The sequence below is a fragment of the Parus major genome, chromosome 2, assembly GCF_001522545.3.
Source record: "Parus major isolate Abel chromosome 2, Parus_major1.1, whole genome shotgun sequence".
In the NCBI taxonomy this organism is placed as follows: Eukaryota; Metazoa; Chordata; class Aves; order Passeriformes; family Paridae; genus Parus; species Parus major.
Window position 1 is genome coordinate 66701818 of NC_031769.1, and position 26451 is coordinate 66728268.

General features: G+C 42.7%; 1 protein-coding gene across 1 annotated transcript in view; it reads left to right on the forward strand.

Moving 5' to 3' along the window:
* SLC22A23 (solute carrier family 22 member 23) overlaps nucleotides 1–26451 on the forward strand; it is a 90666-nt gene that overhangs the window by 49814 nt on the left and 14401 nt on the right. The window contains exons 3-6 of the mRNA XM_033512099.1: nucleotides 6039–6207; nucleotides 11540–11667; nucleotides 18119–18208; nucleotides 23732–23834. Of these exons, the coding sequence (XP_033367990.1) occupies nucleotides 6039–6207; nucleotides 11540–11667; nucleotides 18119–18208; nucleotides 23732–23834 (490 nt within the window). The remainder of the gene's footprint in view (nucleotides 1–6038; nucleotides 6208–11539; nucleotides 11668–18118; nucleotides 18209–23731; nucleotides 23835–26451) is intronic.

The following is a 26451-nucleotide window of genomic DNA, read 5'->3' on the forward strand; positions in this document are numbered from 1 at the left end:
CATTGAATCTAACCTGGCTCTGTGCTTGTGGTCCAAACCCTCCACCTATGGGTAGCAGCAGACTGTCTGCACCTCAGAGGAGAGCTCCTCCTAAAATACCCTGATGCAGCTGAGCAGTGCCAGGCCTGAAATCTGGATGGTGTGTTACTCATTTGTGCCTTACAGGAGCAACTCAGGCATGTGGAAAGTAAAGAGAGGAAAGGCTGCACCTTGTGTTTTAGTTGGATTTTGTATGAGAGGTGTAGCTATATTTACTTTTTTCATGCTATGCCTCTCTGTGAGGCTCCATAGTGTATCTAAAGGGTATTTTGCCTGGCATCAGTTTTGGCACTATCCTGCTCTTTGTGTGCCAAATGATCTAGTTTTGATAAGAAAGAAATCTATTCTGATTAAATATTTCCCTATCAAGACAGCTTCATCCAGTAGATCCAGACTATCTGTTGAGGTCAGAAATTAACTGTGCTGCTGCACATCTGGTGAGGTGTCATTCTGGCTGCCTGCCCTGGTGCCAGCCTGACGGCTCTGTCAGCTCAGCTTATGTCAGTGCTCAGGCGACTGATTTGACACATATTAAATGTGTTAATTAAATGGTGGGCCAGCATGTGTTTAGAAGAACTCTCACCAAATTGATGATGTGTAGAAAAGTACCTTTGAAGGAACACCTGTGTCACTTTGCAGGTGTATTCTAGAGTAACTTCTGTCCTGATGTGCTGTTGGGGGAAAATAATACTATTATTCGGCCACTGGAGGTTCAGTCTATTACTGTTCTCTTTTCTTGGCAGTGGATTGGATTTCTCCAGAGAGGAAATTAGATTTTTCCTTCCCTTTCACTCTGTCTCTGTCCTGGGCTTACATCAATTGTTGGTTGTCTGTGCACCACAGTGTGTGTGATAACCTTTACTTCCACGAGTTACTTCATTTGCTGTTCCCTAATAAACTGTATTTACACGTGATGCTTCTTTCCTTCTGGTGACAGCAAAGGCAATCAAGATGATGTACTTCTTGTCTAAATTTGTGTAGGAATGAGTGCTGGCTTAGCCTGGGACATTTCAGCCAGAACTGAATCAGAAGTGTGCTGAGAGCTGAGAAGTCTATGTAGCCCAAGGGTAGGGTCTAGTAACCAAGGGGAAATTTGTGTATATAAGGAGGTATGCTGGATTTTATTTTCCTGTCCCCCTTGCAGCCAGCTGCAAATTTGCTGGGAGTTATTGTTGGTTTTTGCTGCAATTTTATCTGGTCAGCTAGCCAAAAGCTAGCTTGGGGGCCTTGTTATTGTAGGAGTATCCAGTGAGATGATTTGTTTACAGCAGAGGGCAAATCCCACAGAGAGTGTTGGAGAAAGACAAGGTCCCAGAGGTTTGAGAGAGCTTGGTGGGAATTAGGAAACACAGCAGCAGCAGGGACAGGGTCACCTCCCAGCAGTCTTCAAGATCACTGTGACGGAGGTGGCAGAGCTCACCGTGCCAAAAGGGTGACCTCAGGGAGCACGGAGGTGGTGGGACGTGCTGGAGGTGCTGAACAGCTTGGGAAACTAAATACTCTTAGAGGGTTTTTTTCTTTCCTTTTGTGCTCTGATGAAAAGCAGAGTCCAAATGCAAAATTCTTTCTCAAGGTCACATCCTGCGCTTGACTTTTGGCTGAGCAGAGCAACTGCTGGGGCTGAGGCAAAAACAGCCTTGGTGCTGTGGGTTGTTACTGCCACTGGGAATTTCTGGTGTCCCACATTTTACATCTAAAGCTATGTTGCCAGAGATTCCTCCTCAAATTATGAGTGTTTTTCACCTGAGCCTCAGGTTTTTTCTCTCTTTAGAAGCAGAGGAACATCTCAGAGGGGTGCTTAGATGGAAGGAATTAAGAGTATTGGGTATGCAGTAATATAGGGAAAACTGACAGAAACTGGGGGATTTTGTTTGTTTTGTGTTGTTTTTTGTTTTTTTAATATAATGTGCAACTGTGAGTGTGAATCTAGAATCAGACTGTCACCTTGGGGATTTTTTTCAGTGTGAATGCTGTTGGCCAGACTTCAAGTGCTTTGTCTTGGCCATTTTCTCCAAGGGATACTCCTATATAATTACAGTCTTGGTGGTTCACAGATGGAAACTGGGCAGGGAGAGAACACTGGAAAGGCACAAAAAGCTGCTACCTTGTGGTTTCAGATGGAGCTAAAACTTGCACTGCAGAGCAGGAATTTCTTTGTATTTTGGATCTGGAGATGGGCGAGTGAATGCTAGAGAGTTGTTCAAGCAGTGCAATGTAGCCTCTTTTTCCTCTAGATATGCTATTTGCAAATGACTTACCTTCTTTATTTTTTTAAATAGAAGTATTTGCCTTTCATCCTTGTGCAAATGTTCTGAGAATAAATGTCAGTCTTTTAAGACAAACGAGGTTTCTGAAACCTGAAACAGATCATTACCAGTGTGCAAGTGTGAGATCAAGTGAGAAAGGACAGAATGTGGCTCTCAGCCCCTCCATGGCACAGACAGCTTGCCAGGTGGGATTTGGAAGAGGTGGGCTATGCAGGGCCATATAAGCTGATGTTAACCTGGTAATACTGCAGTTCTTCCTGGTCTCCTGACTGTGTGTTCATAGACTGCTCCTTTCACAGCTGCAGGTGGAGAGGATGGGAGAGAAAAAACAGTTGGAAAGGGGAGAGAACAGCATTTCAGATGTCAGGCTCTGGCATACTTACATTATTTTATTTCACTTTCACATCTTTTCAGAAGAGGTTGCCTGAAAAACTGTTGTGAGGGATAGCAGCCCAGTTTGTCCATCCCAGTGCCAGGGAGAGAAGCTGTTAGCAAAGACATTTTGCCCTTTGTGATGTAAAGTCCTTGTCCCTCTTGTCACCAGTGCCTCTGCTGTATTTGCATTAGCTAACCTGCTGTCTGACCTGTGGTTTTACCATGCCTCTCTTTGCTGATGCCCAGGACAGTGACAAGGCAGTGGGGCTGAGCCCCTGGGGCTCTGCAGAGGTTCTTCAGTAGCTCCCTCACTCACACCCCAGCAAACCTGGGTGCTCGTGGGTGTAACATATGCAGCCCCAGGACCCAGTTTCCACATTTCCCAGCCAGAGGTGCAATATGCTGCACAAGGAGTCTCGTGTTCAGTGCCTTGTTCCTGTGGGGCCCAGGCCTGGATGACACCTGCGGTAAGACAGCTGCCCTCAGGCTGGCTTGTGCTTACAGCAGTGCAGTGCAGTTTTGCCTTAGGGGTTGTCTGGGTCCAGCCTGTTTGTCCACTGCTGCTGAGTGCCTGTTGCCTGTGAGAGAGGCTGTCCCACGTGTCCTGAGCGTGCCTGGTTTCACTGCCCGAGTACCGCAGGTTGGATTTGCGTGCAGGTTTCAACTTGCCCCTATGATCACTTGCCTGGGACTTAAGGAAATTAGACCTCAGCTGGATCCGCTGCTCTGACTGAGCTGCGTGGAGCAGAGAGGCTGGGCAAAGAAGCAAAATCCTTTACATGCACGTCTTCTTGCACACACAAAATTTTCCAAGAAGAGCAAATGGATGTGTCTGGGAGTTTTTGGCATTGATGAGGATTTCCATGAGTAGTGTGTATGATGAGGGTTTGCTCCACGCTCCACCAAATAATTGAGATGGAAACATTTTCATTGATTCGAGGAGCTGGAGCTTGCTTGCTCCATTTGCCATGGGTGGGCAAAGCTCATCTCAGTCTTGTAGTGATTTTGTCTGAGTCGGTAGTTTTGTCATGTGAACTGGGTGGAAATTGTTGCAGCCTCAGAGGCCTGGTGCCTGGCTGCATGGAGGCCTCGGTGTGAGCATCAGCTCGGCACCTTTCCTGCTGCTGGGGCAAGGCTGCTGCGGCGGGTGGCTTTGCTGCAGAGGTGGGAAAGGGTTGACTGATAGATGCTTGCTAAAAACTGCAGTGCTGAATCTTTTATCATATAAAATTGAAGCCAGATATGTTGGAAAGTCAGTAGGCTGTCCTAATATGTAAAGCATTTCAACAGAGATGTGGCATTTCATATGCTGCTGGTGTTGCTTGAAAGTCACGCTCACCCAGCTACAGCAGGGATTATTTTTTTGTCATCTCCAGATTTTTTAGAGGAAAGGGCAGAAACTGATCATATGCATGTGATAATCCAGAGAAGAAAATAGAGGGTAAACAATCTCTGAAGCTGTTTCCTTTCTATGAAATGAGTAACTGCTGCATGTGGAGTTTTCTACTGTGCACCAGTGACTTAATAAAATACACTTTTATTATTTGGTCACCTCTCCCTGACTTTATATAAAAGTTGGTATCTCGGTTATTTTTATATTTACTTGATACTAACTTGAGCAATGCAATTAAAATGCCAAAGCCTTACGTATCTAATGCAGACTTCCCGTTTCTATAGCAACAAAACTCGCCCTTGTACTTAATGAAGGAATATTGGAGTGTGAGTAACTGTGACTTTAAGGTTTAGAGAAACAAACAGAAACACTTCATATCTGGAGATTAGAGAAATAAAACGGAAGTGACCTCTTTGCATAGAACAAAAAAAAAATTTCCTAGGCTTGGGATACTTCATTAGTAAGAATGAAACCATATTAATGTCATAAGGAGCTCTGTGTTTTAATCTTGTTTACCAAACTAAAATGTAAAAGTCTTTTATAGCATGTGAGAGTCTTTGAGGGCTTTTTCTCTCCCTTTTGTTTCCAAAGCTGCTGTGTTTGTGGTTAGGCTAATGAAAATTTGGGCTTCCTGACAGCAGATACATTTTCCTTTTGCACTGGCAAAAATCCATTGGTAATTTTGTATTGGCTGAAAATAAAGGGAGAAAAACTTGTGGTGTTTAATCCTACATTTGATCTACAAGCTAGTTCATGGTCAGTTAGTTTAAATCTGTGTCACAGTGATAAATGCAAACTGCAGGTTAGAGAGTGAATGAAGGAGCAGCTGTCATCTCTTCCTATTTTCTTGCAGCTTTTCAGTTAAAATTTTAATAACCATTAAATTCTATTTTAAAACCACCATAGGAAACACCCCATAGAAAAGCAACAATGCTGATGGCAATATACTACAAATGTTTACTGGCTTCTTTCTGTATCAGCATTCCAATGAGTGCTACACAACATTTGTGGCAGGTTTATTGAGCTAAAGTATTAGTCTGTGCAAGTGAATGTGGGCAAATGGGAAATATGAAATAGAGGCTTCTATTGCAATCTTACTGGTGAAAAAAAAATCCAAAAGCCAGTCCAGTTTTTGTGTTTTCTATTTCTTCTGTGACTTTCTCTAATTTTGTTGTTAGGCTGCGATTCTGATAAATTCATCTTCTGATCTGACTGAGCAAAACCAGCCAGAATTCAGGGTTTAAGGAAACATTTGATCTAGTGAACTGAGTTTTATCTACTCACTTGTCACAAGACAGCTGAGGCAACCAAACCGTGAATTGTCACTGTTTGAATTGACAGTTGCCTGATAAATTGCCCCACAGCAAAAGGAAGGATGGAGGACAGGATAAGACAGATGGGAGGTTGGCTTGTTTGAAAGTTGATCAAGATAAGCTATTGGGAAAAGCAAACCCAGAAACAACATGCTCAGCAAAATCCAGCTTGGAATTGGCTGAGTCGGAGCATATTAAGCTGTGGGCAGGTGGCATCCCATTTGAGCTGGGAGCCTGCATCCTGCTGAGAGCTGTGCTCTTCTGCCTCCCAGCAAACTCTTAGGAAAGGCAGGTGCTGTCTCTGAGAAGTGTAAAAAGGCATGACCCAAGATCTTTGGCTTGTGTTTAGCTATACATTCCCTTTTAAAAATAAACACCTTATTATTTAGCAAAATGCTTCTCTAGGCAGAGACTGAAGGAAATCTGGCAATGTGGATACGGCAGGTATATGGAAGTTGCAATGTTTGCACCACAGACACCTGTTAATGGGCTTCTCTAGAGCCTAAATATAGGAGGAAGCAAAATGTATTTGATTCTGCATAGCTTTGACCAAAGCTGCTGAAGGACATGAACTCCCTTAAAGTTTCCAAGCGATGCTCTGGGGTTGTCTTTGCTGGTGGGGGCTGACTGTCTGTGTACTCTGTGTTTCAGGGATAGAGCTCTGTCCTCCCGGGCACCGGTTCATGATCACCATGGTGGCGAGCTTCATCGAGATGGCAGGGCAGTTCCTCATGCCAGGGCTGGCTGCCCTCTGCAGGGACTGGCAGGTCCTCCAAGCAGTCATCATCTGTCCCTTCCTGCTGATGCTGTTCTACTGGGTGTAAGTATTCCTTCCTCCTGCCAACGAGCTCCTGGTGTTAGACTAGGGAGATGCTCCACTGCTGGGAAGTGTGTGTGCTTCACAATACATGTGAGCCTTTCTCTTTGTTCTTCCATTCATCTTGTGCAAAGGCTTGACTTTGAAATAAGAAAGAATAACTTCATAATCTGCTGTAGCATGGACATATGCTACACCCTGCGACACAGTGGAAGATAATTCCCTTTCCACTGAGGTGAAGTTGTATTTTGTTATTATTCTGGCTGTCACTTCCCTTTTAAAGACTAAAATAGTTCTTGAGAGGATGCATCCCAGCCTAGCTGTTGTCAGATTGTGACTGCATGGCTATATTTTCTCTTAATACCTATGTCGTGGTTTTGGACGGACACTGTTGGTTTCTTTGATCCAAGAAAAGTTACAAATAACATCTGTCAGCCCTGGAACAAGCACACTTGGATGTTTTGTCTGCATGAGGTAGTCGGCCCTGAGCTAGACTTGATTTTGCCCAAATTAGCACAAGCTATGCTGAAGTCTGGGTGGCTGGCCTGTGCCAGGCAGTGGCTCAGGATTGCTCCTACAAGGAATTCCCCACTCCCAACTGGTCCCAGTCCTCTCTGCCTGTGGCACTGTGGTGTTGGTACGGCTGTCCTGAGACAAGTAGGATGGTTTTCACCTTGGGAATAGTGCCAGGTCCGTCCCCACCATGACATTACAAACATTCCTAAAAACCTTCCTTTGTTGTTCTGTCTTAACAGTGACACGCAGTGGCGGCGTAAGACAACAGAGGCTTATGAGAGCAGTGTTGTACAAAACCATAACAATAAGAACATCAACAGGTTTAAAATACTGGGTTATTGTACACTGAGAAAAATGAGTAAAAAGGCCAGTACTCTGCACAGGACCAAGCTTGTTAGGTATCATGGTGAGCCTGGCTGTAATGCCGGACAAGTGACAACATGTAAGAAGTTGTTACAGTATGTAACAGTTATATTTTTGTGTTAATTTCTTACAGAGCCCTCCTGTGTTGACAGTAGTAACCCTCAGTGGGGATTTCATTGATTATTCCCGAGGTAGACATGCTTGCCACAGCTTGGGCAAAATGCGCACTCAGGAGAGTTATGAGTCCCTTGCAAGATAATGGCAGCAGAGGCAGGGGTTTACTCCTGTATTCCAACATACAACATTTAAATAGCCTCATCTTGGAGGTGTTAATCTTGATAAATAACAAAGAGTGTTTTTGTTAACCTATGATGCTGTTCTTCCCTCCCTTACCTGCTGTATGTTATAAACATGCTGGTCTGCTCCAAACCTTCATGTAGTAATGCCTACCAGCTGAAATACCTGATGTCCACTACTGGAAAAACACAATATCAAACAGAATTTTTACAGATGTCTGTGTCCAAAAGGATGGTACAGTAGGATGGAGATGCCTAATGAACATGGCATGGAGAACAGGCATCCCTCAGCAGTCTTCTGGAGGCCACATTTTCCAGGTGGCTTTGGCAGGGTCTCACGCATTCCTGTTGAGAGGTCATTCCTGAGTGACATTGAAAGGGACAGGAAATGCTAAAAATTATTCTGCAATCTGCAAGAGCTCTGTGGCTTTTTAGCTGGGCAGGGCAGGCAAACCAAGCTGATAAGTCCCCCTTATACACTGTGGAACACAGCAGCTTGATAAATAGTGGTAATAGCCAGAGGATCAGCATTTCTGTTGCCCAAGGTTTGTGCATTTGCAGAAATGAACCATGGTTGGAATTCCTCTTTAATTATATTGTCAGTACAGTATGTACTCTTCTCTTAGGCTTTTCACTTCCATCTGTTGCGTATTCTCTGGGAAGTGTTACCATTTTATTACCACTTTCTTTCCTCCCAAATGGAATGTGGACCCACAGCATGTGTTACTGATAAAGGAAGAAAACTAACTGATTGGTAATAAAAGAAGAACTGGAGAACTGCACTACTTGTTAATTCCTCATCATGTACCCAAAGCAGTGAGTCCAATAACAGATGCTGCAAATAGCCCCTGTACTGCCCCCTCCTTCCTCTGCTTCCATCTCCTGCTGTTAGAGTGCTGTTTGCTCCTCCAGGACAGGGCTTAGCCCTCTTCCTACCCATGTTTTTGCTCTTCTGTCAGCCACATGTACATGGCAGGACATACAGTCCCTAGGAGGTGCATGACTGAGTGGATTAGGAAGCTGGGCGTGGATGGGGGAAAAGGGAGAGGCAGCAGATTTGTCCAGGAGGGATGGGCAGATGGGCTTGGATAAAAAAGCATGAAGCAGGTGCTCCTACTGAGCTCTTAGGTCATTCTGGAAGGACAGAAAGGCACCCATGTAAGCCAGACATGGGCACAGGGTTTGTGTCAGGTGTATAAAGATAATTTAATAGAAGTTAGACTCCTTTCAAGTTCGTGTGTGTATCAGAGCCATAAGGGAAGGGGAGCTCCAGTTATACAGAGAATGTATTTCTTCTCCTTTGAACAAAGGAAGATCCAGACAGGATGATGCCATGAATGTCAGTAAAGGCATCAATAATTTGAAATAAACTCCTGCTTCACTCAAACCAAAACTGAAAGAAATGGGAAGAGGTGGCTGGGTTTTTTTCTGGCGCTCTTAGATAGGACTTACTTGCACCAAGACACAAAGTTGCAATAACTGGGTTTGTTGACCTGAGGCAGACCCGTAATTGACAACACTTTACAACCTTTCCATGGGCATCCATTTTCCATCCATCTGTACAGAATCACAGTTCACCTTCCAGCTACATGTGGTACCTTCCTGGTCCTTGTCAAGGATTCTTCTGTACTCTAAGGATTTCTCAACTGGGGTTCTTTTTTTCCCCAGTGTGCCTTTCAATCATCCCCCTCTCCCAAGCAGCAGCAGCTATGGAACTTCTTTTCCTTGACTGTAAAAGTGTGGCCCTTTCTTTGCTGATGGAGGAGGTAGCAGACTATCAACCAGCTATTCAAGGAAAATACTGAAAACCAAAACCTTCAGCAGGAAGGAGGGCATGCATTGGCTGTGGTTCACCAGGGACAAACTGTCTGCATATCTCGGAGCAGGAACACTGAGGGAGCTTGGTGTACTGCTCTAAGGGAGACAGGAAACGAAGGATGGGGTGGCACAGAGGGGTTGTGGTCATGCTCTGTTAAAAACAATGCAATGATGGGAACTGTAAGCCAAAGGAATGACACAAAAGGTGACCAAAAGCTGAACTTTGTCATATTAGCTCAAAAATATGTATTACTTTTCACTGCCCCACCTATGCTAATGGCTGAAGTCACCCAAATTCCAACCTAAACATGAAATGACATCACCTGTAACTTAACCTTTTCCCTTCTCTCAAATAAAACACTATAAATGCAGCTTGAGGAAGGTCAGAGGAGACTTTGCCTTTGTATCCTGGGACCGTCTATGGGCTGTACCTATCTGCTCTCTCACCACCTGTTGTGTAGGACCCGAACACTCAGCAATACCAAGTGCTTCTTCAGGAAATTCAAAAGCAAGCTTGTGTTTGTGATCATGCTTTTAGTGCTATTTAGTCATCTCACAATTTAATGCATTTGTCAATGGCTCTATTATTCATACTTTAAGTATTATTGGTGTGTGCTTCTAGAGACAGTGCATTTATCAGCAACCCAAGAACCTGCATTCCTGTTGCTGAATAAGTGACACTTTTGCATCTGGCTGAGAGATCTATTGAATGTGACAGAACTTCTGCCCTGGCCATGAGAGGCCATTGGGTGCAGCCAGACTTAGTGTGTCACACTGAGAATTTGTGACTGTGGGAGCTCTTATTGAATGTGACTGGACTGATGACCTGGACTCAAGGCAGCCCATGGATTTTTCAGTGTCCCTAAGGAACCTCTCACTGCTCACACTGAGTGATGGGGCACCTGAAAGAGGCTAGGCTTCAGCACTTCCACTTTGAGAAACCTGCAGGAGCCAGAAGATAAGAGACATGTTTGTCCCCAACCTCATGGCTCCTTTCCTTTCCCTACATGTGGGTGGTCATCACAGGACTTATTGTTTGGAACCTGTAAGCAGACTGTTGAAAATCTAAAACTTATAGGTTGGTGGCTGAGGCTGTACCCTCTCCAGGGCCAAGCATGCAGGGATTTTGCATTCAAAAAATTCTTAGTACTTTACAAAAATGCTTTTTCTTTACAAGACACTCTGCTGGAAGATGTGCCAAATCATCTGTGCAGGATGAGGGATAGTAAATAAGCTGTCAAGCTGAATGGCTGTCATCATAGTTGTTATATATTTTTATTGGCTGATAACATTTAGATTGCTCTCTGCCTGAGTTCTCTCCTTCTTATTTCTTCTTCCAAAAATACTTTCTCTGTCTCAGTTGGAGGCTTTGCAAAGGCATCTTCCATATTGTATCAGCCCTAAGAGACAGTACGATTAACTGCTTAGAAGTACTAAGAAGAAGTGCAAGAACTGGGCAGTATCCACAGCAAAGATCAGTGCTTTGAGAAGGAAATTTGAGGCTTTATTAGGTATTTGAAGTTAAAAGTAGTTCTTAAATTTGTTTTTAGTAAGGTCTTTTGGAAGAGTAGTAAAAACAAGGTCTTAACAGGAAAAAAAATATACTTATTGAGTGAGATTTGAAAGTTTTCATGTCTATAGAAGTATGGGAGATTTTGGGGTTTTGTTCTAAGAGCTACATATTTCTTTTGATTTTGTATTAAAATAAACTCATTTGGAAAAAAAGGGAGAGTGCCAGTTAAGCTCACTAATCTGGTTAATATCAGCACTTGAAAGAAACAACTGGATGGAAAACTCACTTTTTAAACTGTATGCATGTATATATTTTTAAGGCAATTAACAAAGCATTATCTTTAGTAGGGGAAGCTTATCATCCTAAGAAGTAATTCTTCTCTTTCATCTGTCTTTAAAAGAGAACCCAAATTACTTCTGTCAGCTGTATTCTTTCTTTGGTCTGAATTACCATGTGTGAACTGCGCATCTCATTCATTCCCTTCTTGGCAGCAAATTCTATTGCAGACAGTGCTGCCTCTTCCTCTCATTTATTTCCAGCTATATTAACGGACAGAGCATCTCTAATATGTTATAAAATTCCAACGTGTTGTATTTTCATGTGATAGGATATTTCCTCTACAATTTGTTAATCAGGGTGAAAGAAAATACCATAGATTTGCACATTCTGAATCTGTTTTTGTTTTTTTTTTTTTTTTCCATAAGTTAATCTTCTGTATTTTGAAATAATTACATAGCTTCTGAGTGGTTAAATGAGCAGCTAAAACTCTACCAGTTCATCCTCTGACAGAACCTTGGAAGCAGCCCTAACCTGTTTTCCCTCTTTAAAGTATTTTCCCAGAATCTCTTCGGTGGCTGATGGCTACACAGCAGTTTGAGGCATCCAAGGAACTGATCCTTCAGTTCACGCACAAGAACAGGATGAACACAGAAAGCGACATCAAAGGAGTGGTGCCTGGTGAGTTGGACAGACAACTGCAAATCCCCCAGCTCTTCTCTAAAGGCTGCACATGGCACTACTGCCCAGAATTGATCTATTTATTGCCTGCAAGTCATCTCATCCATTCATTCATTCATTCTGCTTTTCTTCAAAATCCATTCCAAACTCCAGCACTGTGTTAAAAAGTACATGGCCTGTTGAACAGTCCTAGTAATTATAGTCTTGTCTTGCAGTGCCGTGTGTCTTTAGAGACATCTCTTGAAGAATTTTACCACGGCTACAAGAGTGCGCCTTCAGCTCTGTGTGCCTCTGGAAACTGTTAAGGAAGCTGCTTGCTGGGATCCTGCCCATCACCCAACACTTACTCTGTTGGTTTGGAGAAGCAGCAGCACTCAAATCCCCTATACTAAAGTGCCAGCCCCATGGGAAACTTAAACTACATTAGAGTTTCTCTTTAAAGCCTTGCTCCAAGAGCTGTTTTGCTTTCCTCTCCTGCATCATCTGAGTGATGCTGCTTTAGGGATGGGGGGTTGCTGCAAGTGACGGTTTTCACTTGAGAGTCTAAAGTATCAATTCCGTGGTTTACTGATGCTTTTGGAAAGAGCTGGCTCCTCTCATCACTGAAATTGTCACTGAAATAGCCAAGATCCTGTCTTGCAGGTTGCTGTGCAGAAGAGACTCTGTGCATCTGTGTATGTGTGTTTGTCTTATTACAACAAAGGCAAAGAGCTTCTGGATCTTTATCTCACTAGTGCCCCTGTCAGATTTGGTTCAAGCTCCCCTTTTCCTTCTCACAGGCTTGATACTGCCCATAAACACCCATTTTGCACTGTGATTTGCAGTCTGTATCAGACTACCCAGTTGTCAGAAAATGGTGGAAACATTTCCCACTTTTCCAACACTACCTGTTCTGACCCCAGGGGCTGCAGGGGAACCTCAGCCAGTTGCTCTGCCAGTGAGTGGATGTGATGCTTCTGCACTTGTCTGATCCTTGTCAATGGTCTCTGGGGTAGTTTCTGTCAGTCAGTGTTAAAGGCATCAGTCAGCACTGGAACAGGCTTAATCCAGGGTAGAAAACTGTCACCATTAACGTCAGTGCCTAATGAATAAAGCAGACTCCATCAGCGAGGGATGAAAAGCCCAGTTCAGGATCTCTGCTATGCTTACGCAGGTCAGAGGTGTGATTTTTGGTGCAGTCGGCACACCGGTGTTAATTAGCTGGCTTGCATGTAATTGTGTGTCTGGGGTTACAGTTCCTGGATCTGCACCACACAACATGGCTCTGCAGTATAAATACCATTTTTCTGGTAAAGTTCTGAAAAGCATTAGGGGTGTGAGAGCCGTCATTAACCTGTTGATCTGCGTCCCCCTCCCCGCCACCTCATTTTTGCAGGTCATCCTCGGAATAGATGATGGATCTTGAGAAATTATAGGTCCCTGAGCTAACAATTGGTTTTGGAGTTTCCCGATGAATTCCTGAATTTGGCTTTTGTCAGTCAGCTTCTTGAATTTGCAGATGAAATAAAATGTATTTTAGGGGAAAGAAAAAACAAATTACCTGAGTTTCCTTTAAGGAAAATAATAAAGACACAACTGTGTGCTTGAGGGATTTAGTTAAGCCATGTATAATGGTATTGCCCATGGAGGAATGCTAAATGTCAAAATGGCTTTATGACTATTATTTGTGACTGATTACTTTTCTCAGCAGTTTCATGGCAGGAGTACACTCCTGTTTAAGGAGGTGACTCCCTTTCATGAGAAAAAAAAGAGCATTATTTCACATCTTGATACTGTGGATCCTCTAACTGCAAATACATTTAGATATAGCAGTTGTCAGTACAACACCATTTGCAATTCATAAATGATTCAGTACATGGCCATTTCTGCCTCCTTGTTAATGATGAGATTGTTGGGATTTTTTATTTCTTCCCTCACTTTTTCTCTTTAAACTCTTTCTGCAGCCCCACACTTAAGGGCTTTTCTGATGCAGCCCTGGAGGGAAGCTGCATTTCTGTAGGAAGAGAGGAGCAGTACCAAAAGCATGAAATAAGATGAACTATAAACTACTGAAGGAAAGACCACCTCTCTCATTCTGGGTGCCATGGGGGTGTTGATGGTCTGAGTGAGGACAGGAGACTAGTAGGATTCTTGAATTAAGAATGTGAACAAGCTGCAGACCTTGCATCTTGCAGTGGGTCAGTAAGGAAGAGGAACCCTCTCTCTGCTCTTGTGTGCTGTAATAACATGCACATAGCTGCTCTAGCATGGAATGGGTAGAAAATTGGTACTTGTCTGGGAGAAAGGATTCCACTGAGCCTGATGCAGATATCCCTTGTTTTCCCTTGATTCCATTGTTGAGCTTTCCTATCTGTGTGGAGGGATTTTTGTTTGTGATTTGTTTTATTCTTTGTTTTCCGTCTGAAAGGGCTGGAAACTGTTTTGGTCTAGTTAGGGGCCATTGTGTTGCTGTTTATTATTCCTCGCCTCATTGTTGTAACAGCCTCCTGTGATTGAATTACTCCCAATGCATTTAAATGATAAACTGCTCACTTGCAGTCCCTTCCAGCTGAAAATCCCACTGTAATTTTACTCATACATACCAGTAAAATTAGAGTGTCTGATATAACACATAATTACAGGAGTTTCATATATACCTTGGCACTTGATATGAGTTCCATAGTAAAAAGAAGTAGCATTCAAGTGGACAAAGTATTTCTGGGATGCAAGAAAATTTAATTTTGAATTGCTCTCCAAGCAATGAACATGCTGATTTTCCTTTCTGAAGAATCACACCATTTCCACTGCCTGCTGAAAGAATTTGCTTGTCCATTTGGCTACACTGCCTGTAGTGGAGAGTGCCACTAACCATCTGTAGGGGCTCTTTGCTCCATGGGGAGGTGCCCTGTGTGCGAGGTGGGGGGGAAAAAAAAAGGAAGCAAAATTTATCTACTGTTTTTGTCAGTCTTTGGGTTGGAGTGGTTGCTAGTGCTCTCCTGGGATGTCTCTAAACACAACAACCAAAAGTCCAGACAGTGATCCAGCTGCAGCTGAAAGGTCCAGCTGTAACAACCCCTGCAAGGAGAAAATGAGGGTGGGCAGCTGATGGGCAATGCCCAGCCAGCAAGACAGAGTGAGAGTGTGCTTACATAGGAAACAAGTTAAAGTGAGACAAGGTACATTGGTAGGAGTCTGAAGTGTTGTGAATTTACATTGCCCTTATCTTCAGTAGCCTGTCCCAGGGCTGATGTTGGCTGCATAAAAGGATCTTTTTTCTCAGCAGCTTTAAATGGTCTTATTTTTGAGTGTTTGGTGTACCTTGTGATTTTGGGCAGGAATAATTTGCCGTAATAATGAGCTTTTTGGGTTTATGTGGTGCATTTTCTTTTTTAATGCTTAAGAAACATAGGTGAATTAGACCTTGATAAATCACCCCTAGTATGTTTTGACTCAAAATCTCACCAGTTGGCTTTAAACTTTGCCCTCTTTTAGAAATAAAAGTTTAAATCTGTTTTTGCGTCAAGGAAATTATTTTTATTCAACTGTGTATTGAAATGTCATTTTTAAAACAGGCTGTCTGAATTTTGTTGGCAAATGTTTCAAAACATTACCCAAAAATCTCATCTTCAGTCATGAGCAAATTAAATATTTTGATAAAATCAGTTCAGTACAGATTTTTCACTACCAATTTATCCAGAAACTTCACCATCTCTTCCTTGTTCCCCTGCAGAGTGAGAACCAAACATATATTTCAGTGCAGCTGCAGGACAGTCATTTTGACCTTAGTGTCATAAATACTAAGGAATTATGAAGATTATTTAACTAACAGGAGAAAATAATGTTTAGGGGAATTGGAAATCGTAAAGCACCAACCTCCTTACACCTTTTAAAGGTGGCTTTACACTTTAGGTGGCTATATATTTTTATAGAATGCACTCTTTTTCTTTGTGTGGGGTCGAAGGGTCTGTTTGCTGCCTGGAACAGATTGTCATCGGCAGGCTGACCTTTGCTGCACCAGCACCCAGCCCTGCCGCGTTTGGGTGTCCTGGGAAATGCTCCACTTGGAAATCTCCACTTGAGACACTGCTGGATCAGCAGCTACCCAGGTGTCACACGTGATGCTTCCATGGAAACCCACCCCTGTGCACTTCTCTTTTGGCTTCCTCTGTGTGGGGAGACCTTTCAGGTGCTCCTTAACATGAAAATTGCTGCTTGGCCAGGCTGAAAAACAAAGCTCCCTTTCTGCCCGTCTCTGGATGGAAACACAAACCAGAGGTGCTCCTGGGGACAGAGAGGTTATAGCTGTTCCTTCCCAAAATTCCCTTCCAAGCTTAGAGAAATAATATTGATGTAATCACACAAGGTGGACAGCAAAGGTAAAGCATCCAAATAGAGGCCAGTACTTTAGCATGCAGAACACAACATGGAGAGGATGAAGGGATGTGGTGGTGATATGGGGGTACTCTGTGTGTGTATCTGTATGGATTGCAGTTAAGAAAGCTGTGGTTTTCAGGGACTTTCCCTCTGAAGAAAAACAATTAATTATCTTTTACCTTTCTTCCTGCTGAACAACATGCTGCCATTACTTTTCTTTAAACATAAGCTATTTTTCTGTTTTGTTTTGCTATATATATATTTTATTTTTCCTAAGCATGAGGCTTGAATCTGTATAATTATATTCATTTTCCTTTTCCACTGTGTAAATAGCAGAGGGAAGGGTGAAAATACCTTATGTCTGAAAGTCAGTCTCTTTCCCTATAAAGCTTTATTCATATCCTTAGACAATCACACCTATTACTACACTACTGGTTTAAAGCTTATGATAGATGAAGAGTGTATTAGCTAGAGAAGAAAAACAAGTTTCCTGGCTCCATAATACAGGTGATTCCATGTGATAGTGAAGTACAAACCTGCCAGATGTCCTCCTTTGCCAGATCCTGTTTCTTGGGTGTTTAATGGTGCTGAACTTAAATGTTCCATGCAGCTCCCAGAGGGTGGTCAGGTAAATGTGGGAAATGTAGTTAAAACAGTTTAAGGTGCTGCTTGAAGGCGGTCTATCAGCCACAGAGATTTCTGTCTCAAAATTTTAAAAAAAAAAACAAAAAAAACCAAAACCCAGACAATGATTTCTGTTGTCCTCTTGTATGTTAAATCAGTTTCAGGAGGGTCTGGGTTTCTCCTGCTGGACCTCTGCTGTCCAGCACCAGGAACTGGTGGAGTTTGTGCAACTCTTTTAGGATGTGCAGTAATGATAGTGATTAACAAGAATAGAACTGGTCAGTTAGGTCCTCTTCTCCTGGCTGGGTCTACAGTAATGGAAGAGGAGAGCCCATGCATGGCCTGACTGTATCCTTAGCAAAGGTAGTAGTGATATCTGACAGTATCAGGTTTTGGAGGGATCAGGGGGAAAGGGTGCATTCTACTGACAATGTGCTTTTTGATGCCACTGGGAAAAGCCAAATATACTAGAAAATTTAAAGGGGGAAAAACAAAACATAAAAATAAAAAATTAAAAAAAAAGAAAGAAGGGGGAGCTATCAGCCTCTATTTCAGTTTGAATGACTCTTTCTCACTAGTTGAGTCCTCTGCAGCCTCTTGCTGGCTGCACTCCAGCCTGTTGATTTGTGCCCCACTGGCACACTGGCTCTTTGTGCACAGTGCTTTACCTATCCTCCCAGAGGATCCAGCTTTACAGGGCAGGAACCATGTGCAGAGGGCTGGCAGCAAGCCCTGGTGCTGCTGGCATTTCCTCAGCCCACGGGCACCAGAGGAGAGAGGACTGGTGAGTCCAGATGTGGATGTGAAGTGCAGGAGGAGAAACCTCGAGAACCAAATGGAAATGGGTGGAGAGCAGTGTGAGTGGACCAGTGGCCAGAGGAGAGAGGAAACAAGAGACTTTAAAAAGTTGTGGTAGCAGAGAATAAAGATAGCTGGAGGGGACTTAGAGAGGCAAGGACAAGGGACTGGGGGAAGTAATAGAGGCAGAGCATTCTGTGGAGAAAGAGCACAGACTCTAAGGGGCTCTAAGCCCCTCAAAGGGGCTGCAATCATCTGCTTCCCCCTCCTTCCAGAGTAAGCTGCCAAGCCCAAAGATTCAGTCTCAGAACTCTTCTTTTGCAAAATCCACTCCTAAAATGTTTGCTTCACCCCTCCCTGCTGCCCAACTCACTTGCTCAGCTTGCTGAGGTTCCCTCCATAGCTCCCACAACAGAGAGCAGTAATGCATGTGTGGGTACCTGCAACCTCCTGATGGACACAGCTCCACACAGGGGCATTGGAGGTGCTCTTTGTGTTGTTGTTGGGTTTTTTTTTTTTTAACATTGATGATTTTAGAAGAATGTAAGCTTTGACAAGTCATGCTCTGAGAAATGCAAGAAGTCAGGTTGCCTGGGCAACCCCTGCTTGGCCTCCTTGCATGAAGGCATGATGATACAGCCTTTAATAACATGATTACAACCTATTTTTTTCACAGGGCTTAGGATGGACGAATCAGTGCATAGGATGGACGATGATGTGGGAATGAAGCTGTTGTCTGTTCCTCATTTGTTGCAGAATTTGGAAGGTGTGTAGTGAATGAGGCAGAGGGTTGCAGAAGGAAAGAGGACAGTGTTGGGGAAATGAAGATGAATACCTCCTGAAGAGCTGTACTCATTCGCTGGGTCTGTCAGGGATGTTCTTGTACAATGATGGAGATTTTCCTGGAATCAGGCCCTTTCAGTGCTGTCACTAATCGCAATTTCTCCAGTGTCTGTCTCTAGCGTGCAATCCTGGAGCTTGATTTGCAGAAAGATGGGAGCACTTATATCAGCACCTACAAGGGGTATTGCTGCATGATGTTCTTCTCTTTCTGGACACCAATCCTCTCTATTTTATCTCCCTGCCCACAAAACAGGAGTAATCTTTGTCCTTACTCTTACAAGAAGGCGGTAGAGATAATTTCATTTGTATTTATGAAATACATGTATATTCTGACAGCACTGTAGGAATGTCTCTAGGGAAATCTGTGATATTTTGTACTCACTGGGCAGTTTGGATAATGAAGCTGAGGGGTTACATGTTGAAGGGGAAAGGCAGACACCTGTCCCTTGGATGACTGTAGTGAACATTGTGGGGGAAAAACTGATGTGTGATCATCTAAATGCTGTATCATAATGCACATGAGCAATTGAAAATTGCAACAGCAACCTTATGTTTGACTTTCTGATCTTTTTTGAATGTAATTAGAAGCACAGGATTGAAATTAATCATTGGAATCAGTCCTTAGCTGTTAACAGTTACAGAGTTGCTGTTATGGAAGGAGTTTAATTTTAAATGCTATAACTATTAATGTCCAGTGCTTTTGTTACAAGGCCATTGCAGTCTCCATATTCCTCTTGTACTGCAGGTACATTTTAGCATTCAAGTCAAATACACTGTAGCTCTCTGGGTTTGTTCTTTTTTCCCTTTCCCATTTGCTCCTGTCTGTGCCAATCTTAAATATCTTTTTCCTCATGCTGTATGAGAAGAGAGCAGTCCTATTCCTGTACTGAGATGAAGTTCTCTATCTCCTCTCCTTTTATAAATGGGCTTGCTGGAGCTTTAGTTTCTCAAATATTGATGACCAGAATTGTAAAAGAATTCCAGTATTTCATTGTTTGAATTGAAAATACCTCATGGCTGCATTAAACTGGTGCCATATAGTTACTTGTGTTCAAGTAGTACATAACCAAGTCCAACACAGGTTTTGCTTATCTTCCACCAGAAACATCTCCCCTTCAAGTCTCTGAGAATTTTGCCTTGTATTTCACATTTTCGCTTGCTTTTGCCACACACTGGATCTCAAGCTCACCCAGTTCTCTCTGACAACTCATTTGTGTTGTACTTACCTTTGGTAGTAAGGTAGTGCCTCACTTTGTCACCTCCAGACCTTATTGGTACATTTTTTTGTCAAGCTCCCTACTTAGGTTATTAAACAAGATTTTGTTATTATTTTAAATAAGATGAATCATCCCTACGAGGGATATTAAGACTGCTAATGTCCTGCCATTCACTTACCATTTCTATTTTTCTATCCCTTATTGCTCTCTGCCCATCAGTCAGTATTTTACCTACTTCATAATTTCTGTATGTGGCTTGAGAGCTGGACAGAAGTCCTGGAAGGTCTAAATAAACCCATGTACCAGTAACTCTGTCTGCCAGAGAGTAGATTACTTCACCTCTGTGTTTTGGACTGGTCCGCCTCCTGCTGCAGAGCTGTCATGCTCCAGAGATTGATTGAGTCTCTGTGCTAGGTTTCCATAGATCTTTTCATGTTCAAAGAGCTACTGACAATATCGTTTAGCAGACAGAAAAATCCAGCAGAAGTCCATCACCACAGGACACTTGTCATTTTGGACATAACTTTTCAGCGGCTTGATTTGGGCTTTTGTCTGTTTTGTCTGTGCCAAGTGGTGCAGAGATGGGTGGCTTCATCTGAAGGCTTTAAAGATACTTCCTGATTTCAAAAGGCATGCTCCCGAAATGCAGAGGGTCCCATGAGAATTCAGCAGCGTTGTGAGCTGGAAGCTGGTAGGGTTCCCCTTCCCATGAGACTTTTTTTAAAGTCTGCCAGTGAATAGTTCTAATTTCCACTGAGATATAAAGAGTTAGCTTGTTGACAGTTTTCCTACTGAGTCCCTGAATAGGAAGCCCAGAGTGTGTGGGGGCTCTGGAGTATGAGAAAACTTATTAGGGGGCTCTGAATAAATGGATAGAAATATTTTTATATTCCACACTTTCCCTTTTGGTAAATCAAAACTGAAGCATTTAATGCAAATTCCTTCTGTATTGGTGACTTCAGTATATAATGAAAGAGTAAGCTGGGGGTACAGGGAGCCTTTCTGGTGTTAGTCCTGGGGGAGAAATAGTTTGCTTCCATGAGGCTTTAATAGGCTTTGGTTTGACTTTTATTATCTTAACTTTGAAGCTATGAAGTCAGTCAGCCTGAGAGCTGTCACTCTCCTGGTGCTCATCAAAGTCAGTCAGAGTGGGTCTTTTCATGCAGGCAGGCTCCCTCCAAAGACAGCAGGTCACTTACGTGAGAGACAGTTCTGTAGCTGATGACTTTTTTGCAAGTCACATAACTTATTTGTTCCTATTGGAATGATATTTTGGTTATTGCAAGTCATAGATTTTGCAGTGCAGTGGGAATTTTTGGTGAATATCTCACTAGTACTCATAGAAACAAAGGAGGAAGAAAGCCATCAGAAAGATGGATTGTGTTGGAGACTTGGAGACAAGTCATTCATCTAAAGCAGGTAGCTTAGATTTGGAATTTTAACAACATCAAACAGGGATGGAGGCATGAATAGCTGGTAGAGTTATAAGGCTCTCAATAAAAAGCCAGGTTCTGTTTGCATTCTGTGGTATAAGGTTTGAGGCCAGATTCTTTTTTCCCTCTTTTTTTTCCCCACCGCTCCCTTTTCCCCCTCTTTTTTTAATGCTTGTAATGCTGTTTCATCTGGAATTGAGACATTTTTTGTATAGTGCTGTGATGTATCCATGGACTATAACCCCCATGAGAGCAGAAGCAAGGGGCCACTGCAGAAAGACTGCTGTATGAGTAGGGTAGAGAAGGGGTGAGCTCCCCATCATGAGTGATCCTCGCTGCAGCTGACACAGGAGGTGTTTGACAGTTCACATAACCAAGTGAGCCTTTACTTGAGGGCAGAACAGCAGTTCAGTGAAAAACACTGATAAGAACTAGTTCAGAAGCACTGATTTATGAGAAAGGATAAAAGGGGGGCCTGAGTGCACATGAGATGGATTCATGACAATAACAAAGAACATATGGGTCATGGGAACCCCTGATGTATGAACAAGGCAGGAGTGGAGAGCAAAATAATGTCCAAAGAAAACTGTAGCCAAGTTGAGTGTTCCTTCTCTTTAATTTTATTAAGTTGTGGCTCAATACAGCATGTATTTACAAGCAAGTCTACTCTCTGTCCTGAAAGAAAAAAGTAAAAATTTCTCTGAGAAACAAACAAACAAAAAACCCTATCAGATTAAGAAAATCTGAAGAATATTGCATATGTACCTTCTGCTGACAGAGGGTGAGATGTTTTACTTAATAGGCTAGATCTGATCATTCTTAGTTTGAGAGTGAACTCTTTTGTCCACATGAAATCTGTGCAGTATGTGTTGTTTGGGTAGTGATTTTCATTGTCGCCCTTCAGCTGAAATAGTAAACACCTACCAACAGCCTTTCAAAACCCTTGTGCTTTGTCTAGTGCTTGCTTTGACTTTTTTTGCTGTAGAAGGTTTGGCCTGGGCTTAATCGTGGCTTTTACAATTATGTTTTATCTAACTGCTTCCATTATTGTGAATTATTTTGTTCCCACTTACTCCTTCCTAGAATCTTGCTACTAAAATTATTTTGAGCTTGTTCTTTGAGATTAGGTTCCATTTTTTTGTTGTTGTTGCTTATGTTTTAATGTGGCCCCAATCCACTGCTGAGCCTGAAGAAGGCTTCTGTGATACAATTATTAATTTAACCAATTTCTTCTTTTGCTCCACCTTAGTTTTTCTGCTTTTTTTCTTTTTTCTTTTTTTTTTTTTCTGAGCTTCATGCTGCATAGATTCTGGGGAGAAACTGCCATTATCAGGTTGTTAGAAAAGTAGTATAGCAATATTCTGCATATGCACAATCACTACTGTGAAATACCCTTTGCTGCTTTTGTTGGAAGCCTTCTCAGTAGTTACTCTAGAGAGAAAACCAGGAGTGACCTGTGAGCAGTTAATACCTCAAGAATTTGCATGTCAGTAGTGTTTGTTTGATTTATTATTTTTGTGATGCACTTCTCAAATAATAGCTGGCAAATGTGTTTTTTGTTTAGTTCGTAAATTCGAGTGACTTTTTTTTTTTAACCCCCTCCCTCCCCCCACCCCAGCTTGCTTTTATTTTTCTCCTGTCTTGCATCTCTTTAGGAAGTTGCTATTCAGCAGAGTAAAACAGAGGTCAGGGCAGGCCAGTGTGGGCGACTGAGGACACCCAAGCTCATTGAGTATGCACGAAGGGAACACGTGCACACTTCACAACAGGACCACGCTGCTGCCTTTAAACACAGTCCAGCTAGAAAGCAGCAGTGAAAGTCTTTACCCCAAAAACAGACCTAGTCTGTGCTCTTGGAGGGCATTATTTTTGTGATGCTTCTTTATAGCTGCAGCTTCCCCTGCTTTTATTTGCACTTGTTGCTCACTGACCCAGTAGCTTGGAAACAGCGGCTGCTTTGGCATGCTTGGGTAGGTGTTCAAGCTCTAACTGAATGGTAATTGGGACATAAGCAGTGCCCTTCATTATTGTCCCGTGCCAACAAGGGTATCAGATGCAATATTTGTAAGGCTTGTGTGTTATTTCAGCATTGCAAGGAAAAGTTCACTTGAACTGCCCAGCACTGGAAGGACATGGTGGTGCTTTAGTTCCGAACTGTGAAGACACCACAGCTGCTGATGCCCAGTGATTTTTATTTAAGGAAATGTCTTAACGTTTAGGACATCCATCAGGAAAGTCTTAAATATTTGTAAAGAGAACGGAGTAGAAGATGGATGAGATGACGTAGTGTCCTGGCCACCTGATTCTGAAACTTGCATTTGAACAAACTTCAAAAGTTACCCATGAAAAATGAGTTTGAGCTCCAGTCTTTTCCATGATTTTTTAGGTATGCATTTCACAAAGGGAGCAGAACCTGTATCTGCACCAGTGCAGGTCCTCCCTGTGGCGTGGTTTGAAAATTAACAGAATCCTGAAGTTCTTCAAGAAATTTGCGATCATGCTTGTTGGGGCCAAGCTCCATACTGCTCCCACTTTACATACACATTTTTAACTGGGAGGAGGTTTGGAGTGTGAAGGAGTTCTTATTTCTTTTGCCCCAAGAAGATGAAGGGAAGCCTGGAAGAAAAGGAGGAACCTGTGCTGGACTTTAGGCAGGCAATTCAATGTTTTTATAGTTCCTATTAATATTATCAAGAGTGTTGTGCTCTCCAGAATATCCCTCAGAATATCTTAGTTCACAAGTAAATCTCCTTCTCCTCCTCAGTGAAATGATAATTCTGATTTGGTTTGTTTCAGAGCTGGAGAAGGAAATCACCAGGAGACCGAAGAAAGTCTGCATTATTAAAGTGGTGGGAACAAGGAACCTGTGGAAAAACATCGTAGTGTTGTGTGTGAACTCGTAAGTCCAATCTCTTTGTTTAAATAGCTGTGTGGTCAGTGAACTGAAGCAGCAATGGGAAGTGATGAGGGAGCTCTATTATTTCCTACTGTGAGACCCTTCGCTAACATCTCTGATAAATGATCCTGGAAAAACACCAGCTGTTGCAGGGAACCATATTTTTTTATGGCAAACCTGGAGAAGATCATTGGCTGTTTCAGGCAGCAGAACTGCATCTTCTCAGGTGCCGCGCTGCAACTGCATTGCTGTCACCAGTAGTCTCGTGTGGCCATGTGCTGATAGGTGCTCATGCATTCAGACTTGGTATCCCAGGTGGGAGTTTTTGAAACCATTTATGCCCCAGGAGTGCAGGTTCGACTTGTTTACATCTGATAGGGCTGTGGTGCAGAGGAAGATGTTGCTTGCCAGTAAACACAAGATGTTCCCTCATGTAACAGCTGTGCTTGGTGGGTCTTCAAAGGCAGATTATGAAGTGCCTCAGCACTCCCAAATTATGGCAGGGTGTCACAGAGAGAACCTGCACTCCTCAACAGAACAATGTGATGCTTACCTCCTAAGGCTTCAGTTTGGATATTGTCATGTGAGCAAAAGCAAGAATCAGCCTGAGGATTTTGCAGGTTACAGGCTCTGAGACCTTCTGCCCAGAACTGAACACCTTGTAAAGAGGAAGTACATTGGCTTGCAAATTCTGGAAGGGCACCAGCAGTGCATTTTCTAATTTTTCCATATTGTAAAATGCCCATTTGAATTTTTCTTTTTTTTTTTTTTTTTTTTTCAAAAGGGAGACGAGGATGGAGAAGACTGGGAATCCCCTTTCTCTGATGAGTTTCAAATTATGTAGCTCTCTTGTGGCTTTTTCTTCCTCACTTCAGGGCACTACTCTGCCCTCACTCCTGTTAGCAGGCTCATGGATCAGTCATCACCCAGGGGGGAGATCCCCTATGCTGGGCAGATATTCACCCAGAAGCACACAGACCTCAGGGGTCAGTCTCCAGTGTTACTGGTTGCAGAACCAACTCTGGTTTTACGAGATTTGTGTCTCTCTTCCACCCACCAGTGAGGGACTCCCTCTGTTCTGAAAGAGTGCTTTCTCCTCTGGTTCACCAAGTACATTTAATAGACAGTGTTAAATGTATTTGTGAAAAATGTTTACATGAGGAATTCTCCCCTTCTCCTTCACCCACATTAATTTGTGTATTTGGAAATTCCCTAAATCAGAACTAGGCAGCCCAAAGAATAACTTCTGGCATTAGCACACAGAGGCTGTTTACCATCCAAGCTGAGCATGAAGCAGATGTACATCTGAGGAAATAGATTTCATGTTTGTTTTTAAGGGGTGAAAAAAAAAATTTGATTTTACTTCTGTTATTCCTGTTAGACAGGGCTGTGCTGAATTTTTAAGACGTGGAGAAGGAACCTTTTGCTGGGAACAAAAAGATGTTAAAGGACACAAGGATTTAGTTTTAAAAGTAACTATTCTGAGCTCCTCACCAAGAGAACTGAGTAATTCTTAGAGAACAGGCTGGAAAGCAAAGTCCAATGATACAATAATTTAGTTTATAAGTCATGGCCTCAACAGCAACGTCTGCAACTGTGTTTGCATGCATAGAAGAGAAAGAAGAAAAACTGGTTAACTCTGCCTTTTTATTACTACTGTTTTGCTGATTGATATTTCTCTTACAGGAGGAGTCAGCTATAATCTAGTTATTCAAAGCAAATGTCATTTTTCTGTAACAGCAAGCACTTGTATTAGGTTTTTATCAGGGCCAAGGTGTTTGGTATTGAGGGTGGGGTTTTGAACTAGAGCATTCATTCACAAGTTTGCAAGAGAAGCTCCTCAGGCCTTGGGCTGTCATGCACTCAATGACTGTGTATCCACCCCCGCTGCTTCTATGCTTATTTTGATATCCAGTTTGCACTGACAGAGCTTCAAATTCTTGGCCATCAGAAGGATAGAAGTGTATCAGTGTAATGTACCTGCCATTCTTTTTTTGTTGTTATTTTTTTGGAGACCTGGATCTGTGCCTCCCACTCTCTCAGGCACTGTTAATTTGTGCCATGAGATTTGTCATTTGTCTTGCATAAGTGCCAGAGACAGGAAGTTCTTCCTGGCAGAGGTACTTGAGCTGCAGTTGCACCCCTGCTGCTATCTTGTACCACATCAGGATTGATGCTGGGGCTTCTCATCTGACTTTTGTACCTCCAACCCCTTCTTTTTCCTTTTTTTTTCTATTTTTGGAGGCATAGGGTGGGACAGGAGAAAGAGGTGTGAAATGTGATGGTAAGACGTTGATCAGTGGGATCTCAAAGAAATTTTTTTCAAGAGGAGGAGACACATTGATACGAAGGGTGGTGAAAATGTGTAGACTGAATTAGAGCTTATTGTTTCATAATTGTAATAATCATTGCAGCACGTACAACTTCAAATACTCTTTTCTCGGGGCCTTTCAGTTTTAACAGGCTAGCTTGGGAAGTGTGCTGTAATGCTTGTGTTTAGTATGACCAAATGCCAAAGGCAGGTGTGTGTTGCTGGTGTTTTGCTGTCCAAGCTCAGAGGCTACTTCAGTGCAGCAGTGCTGGCTCTGTAGCTGTCAGCAGGTGCGCTGGGAACAGAGAT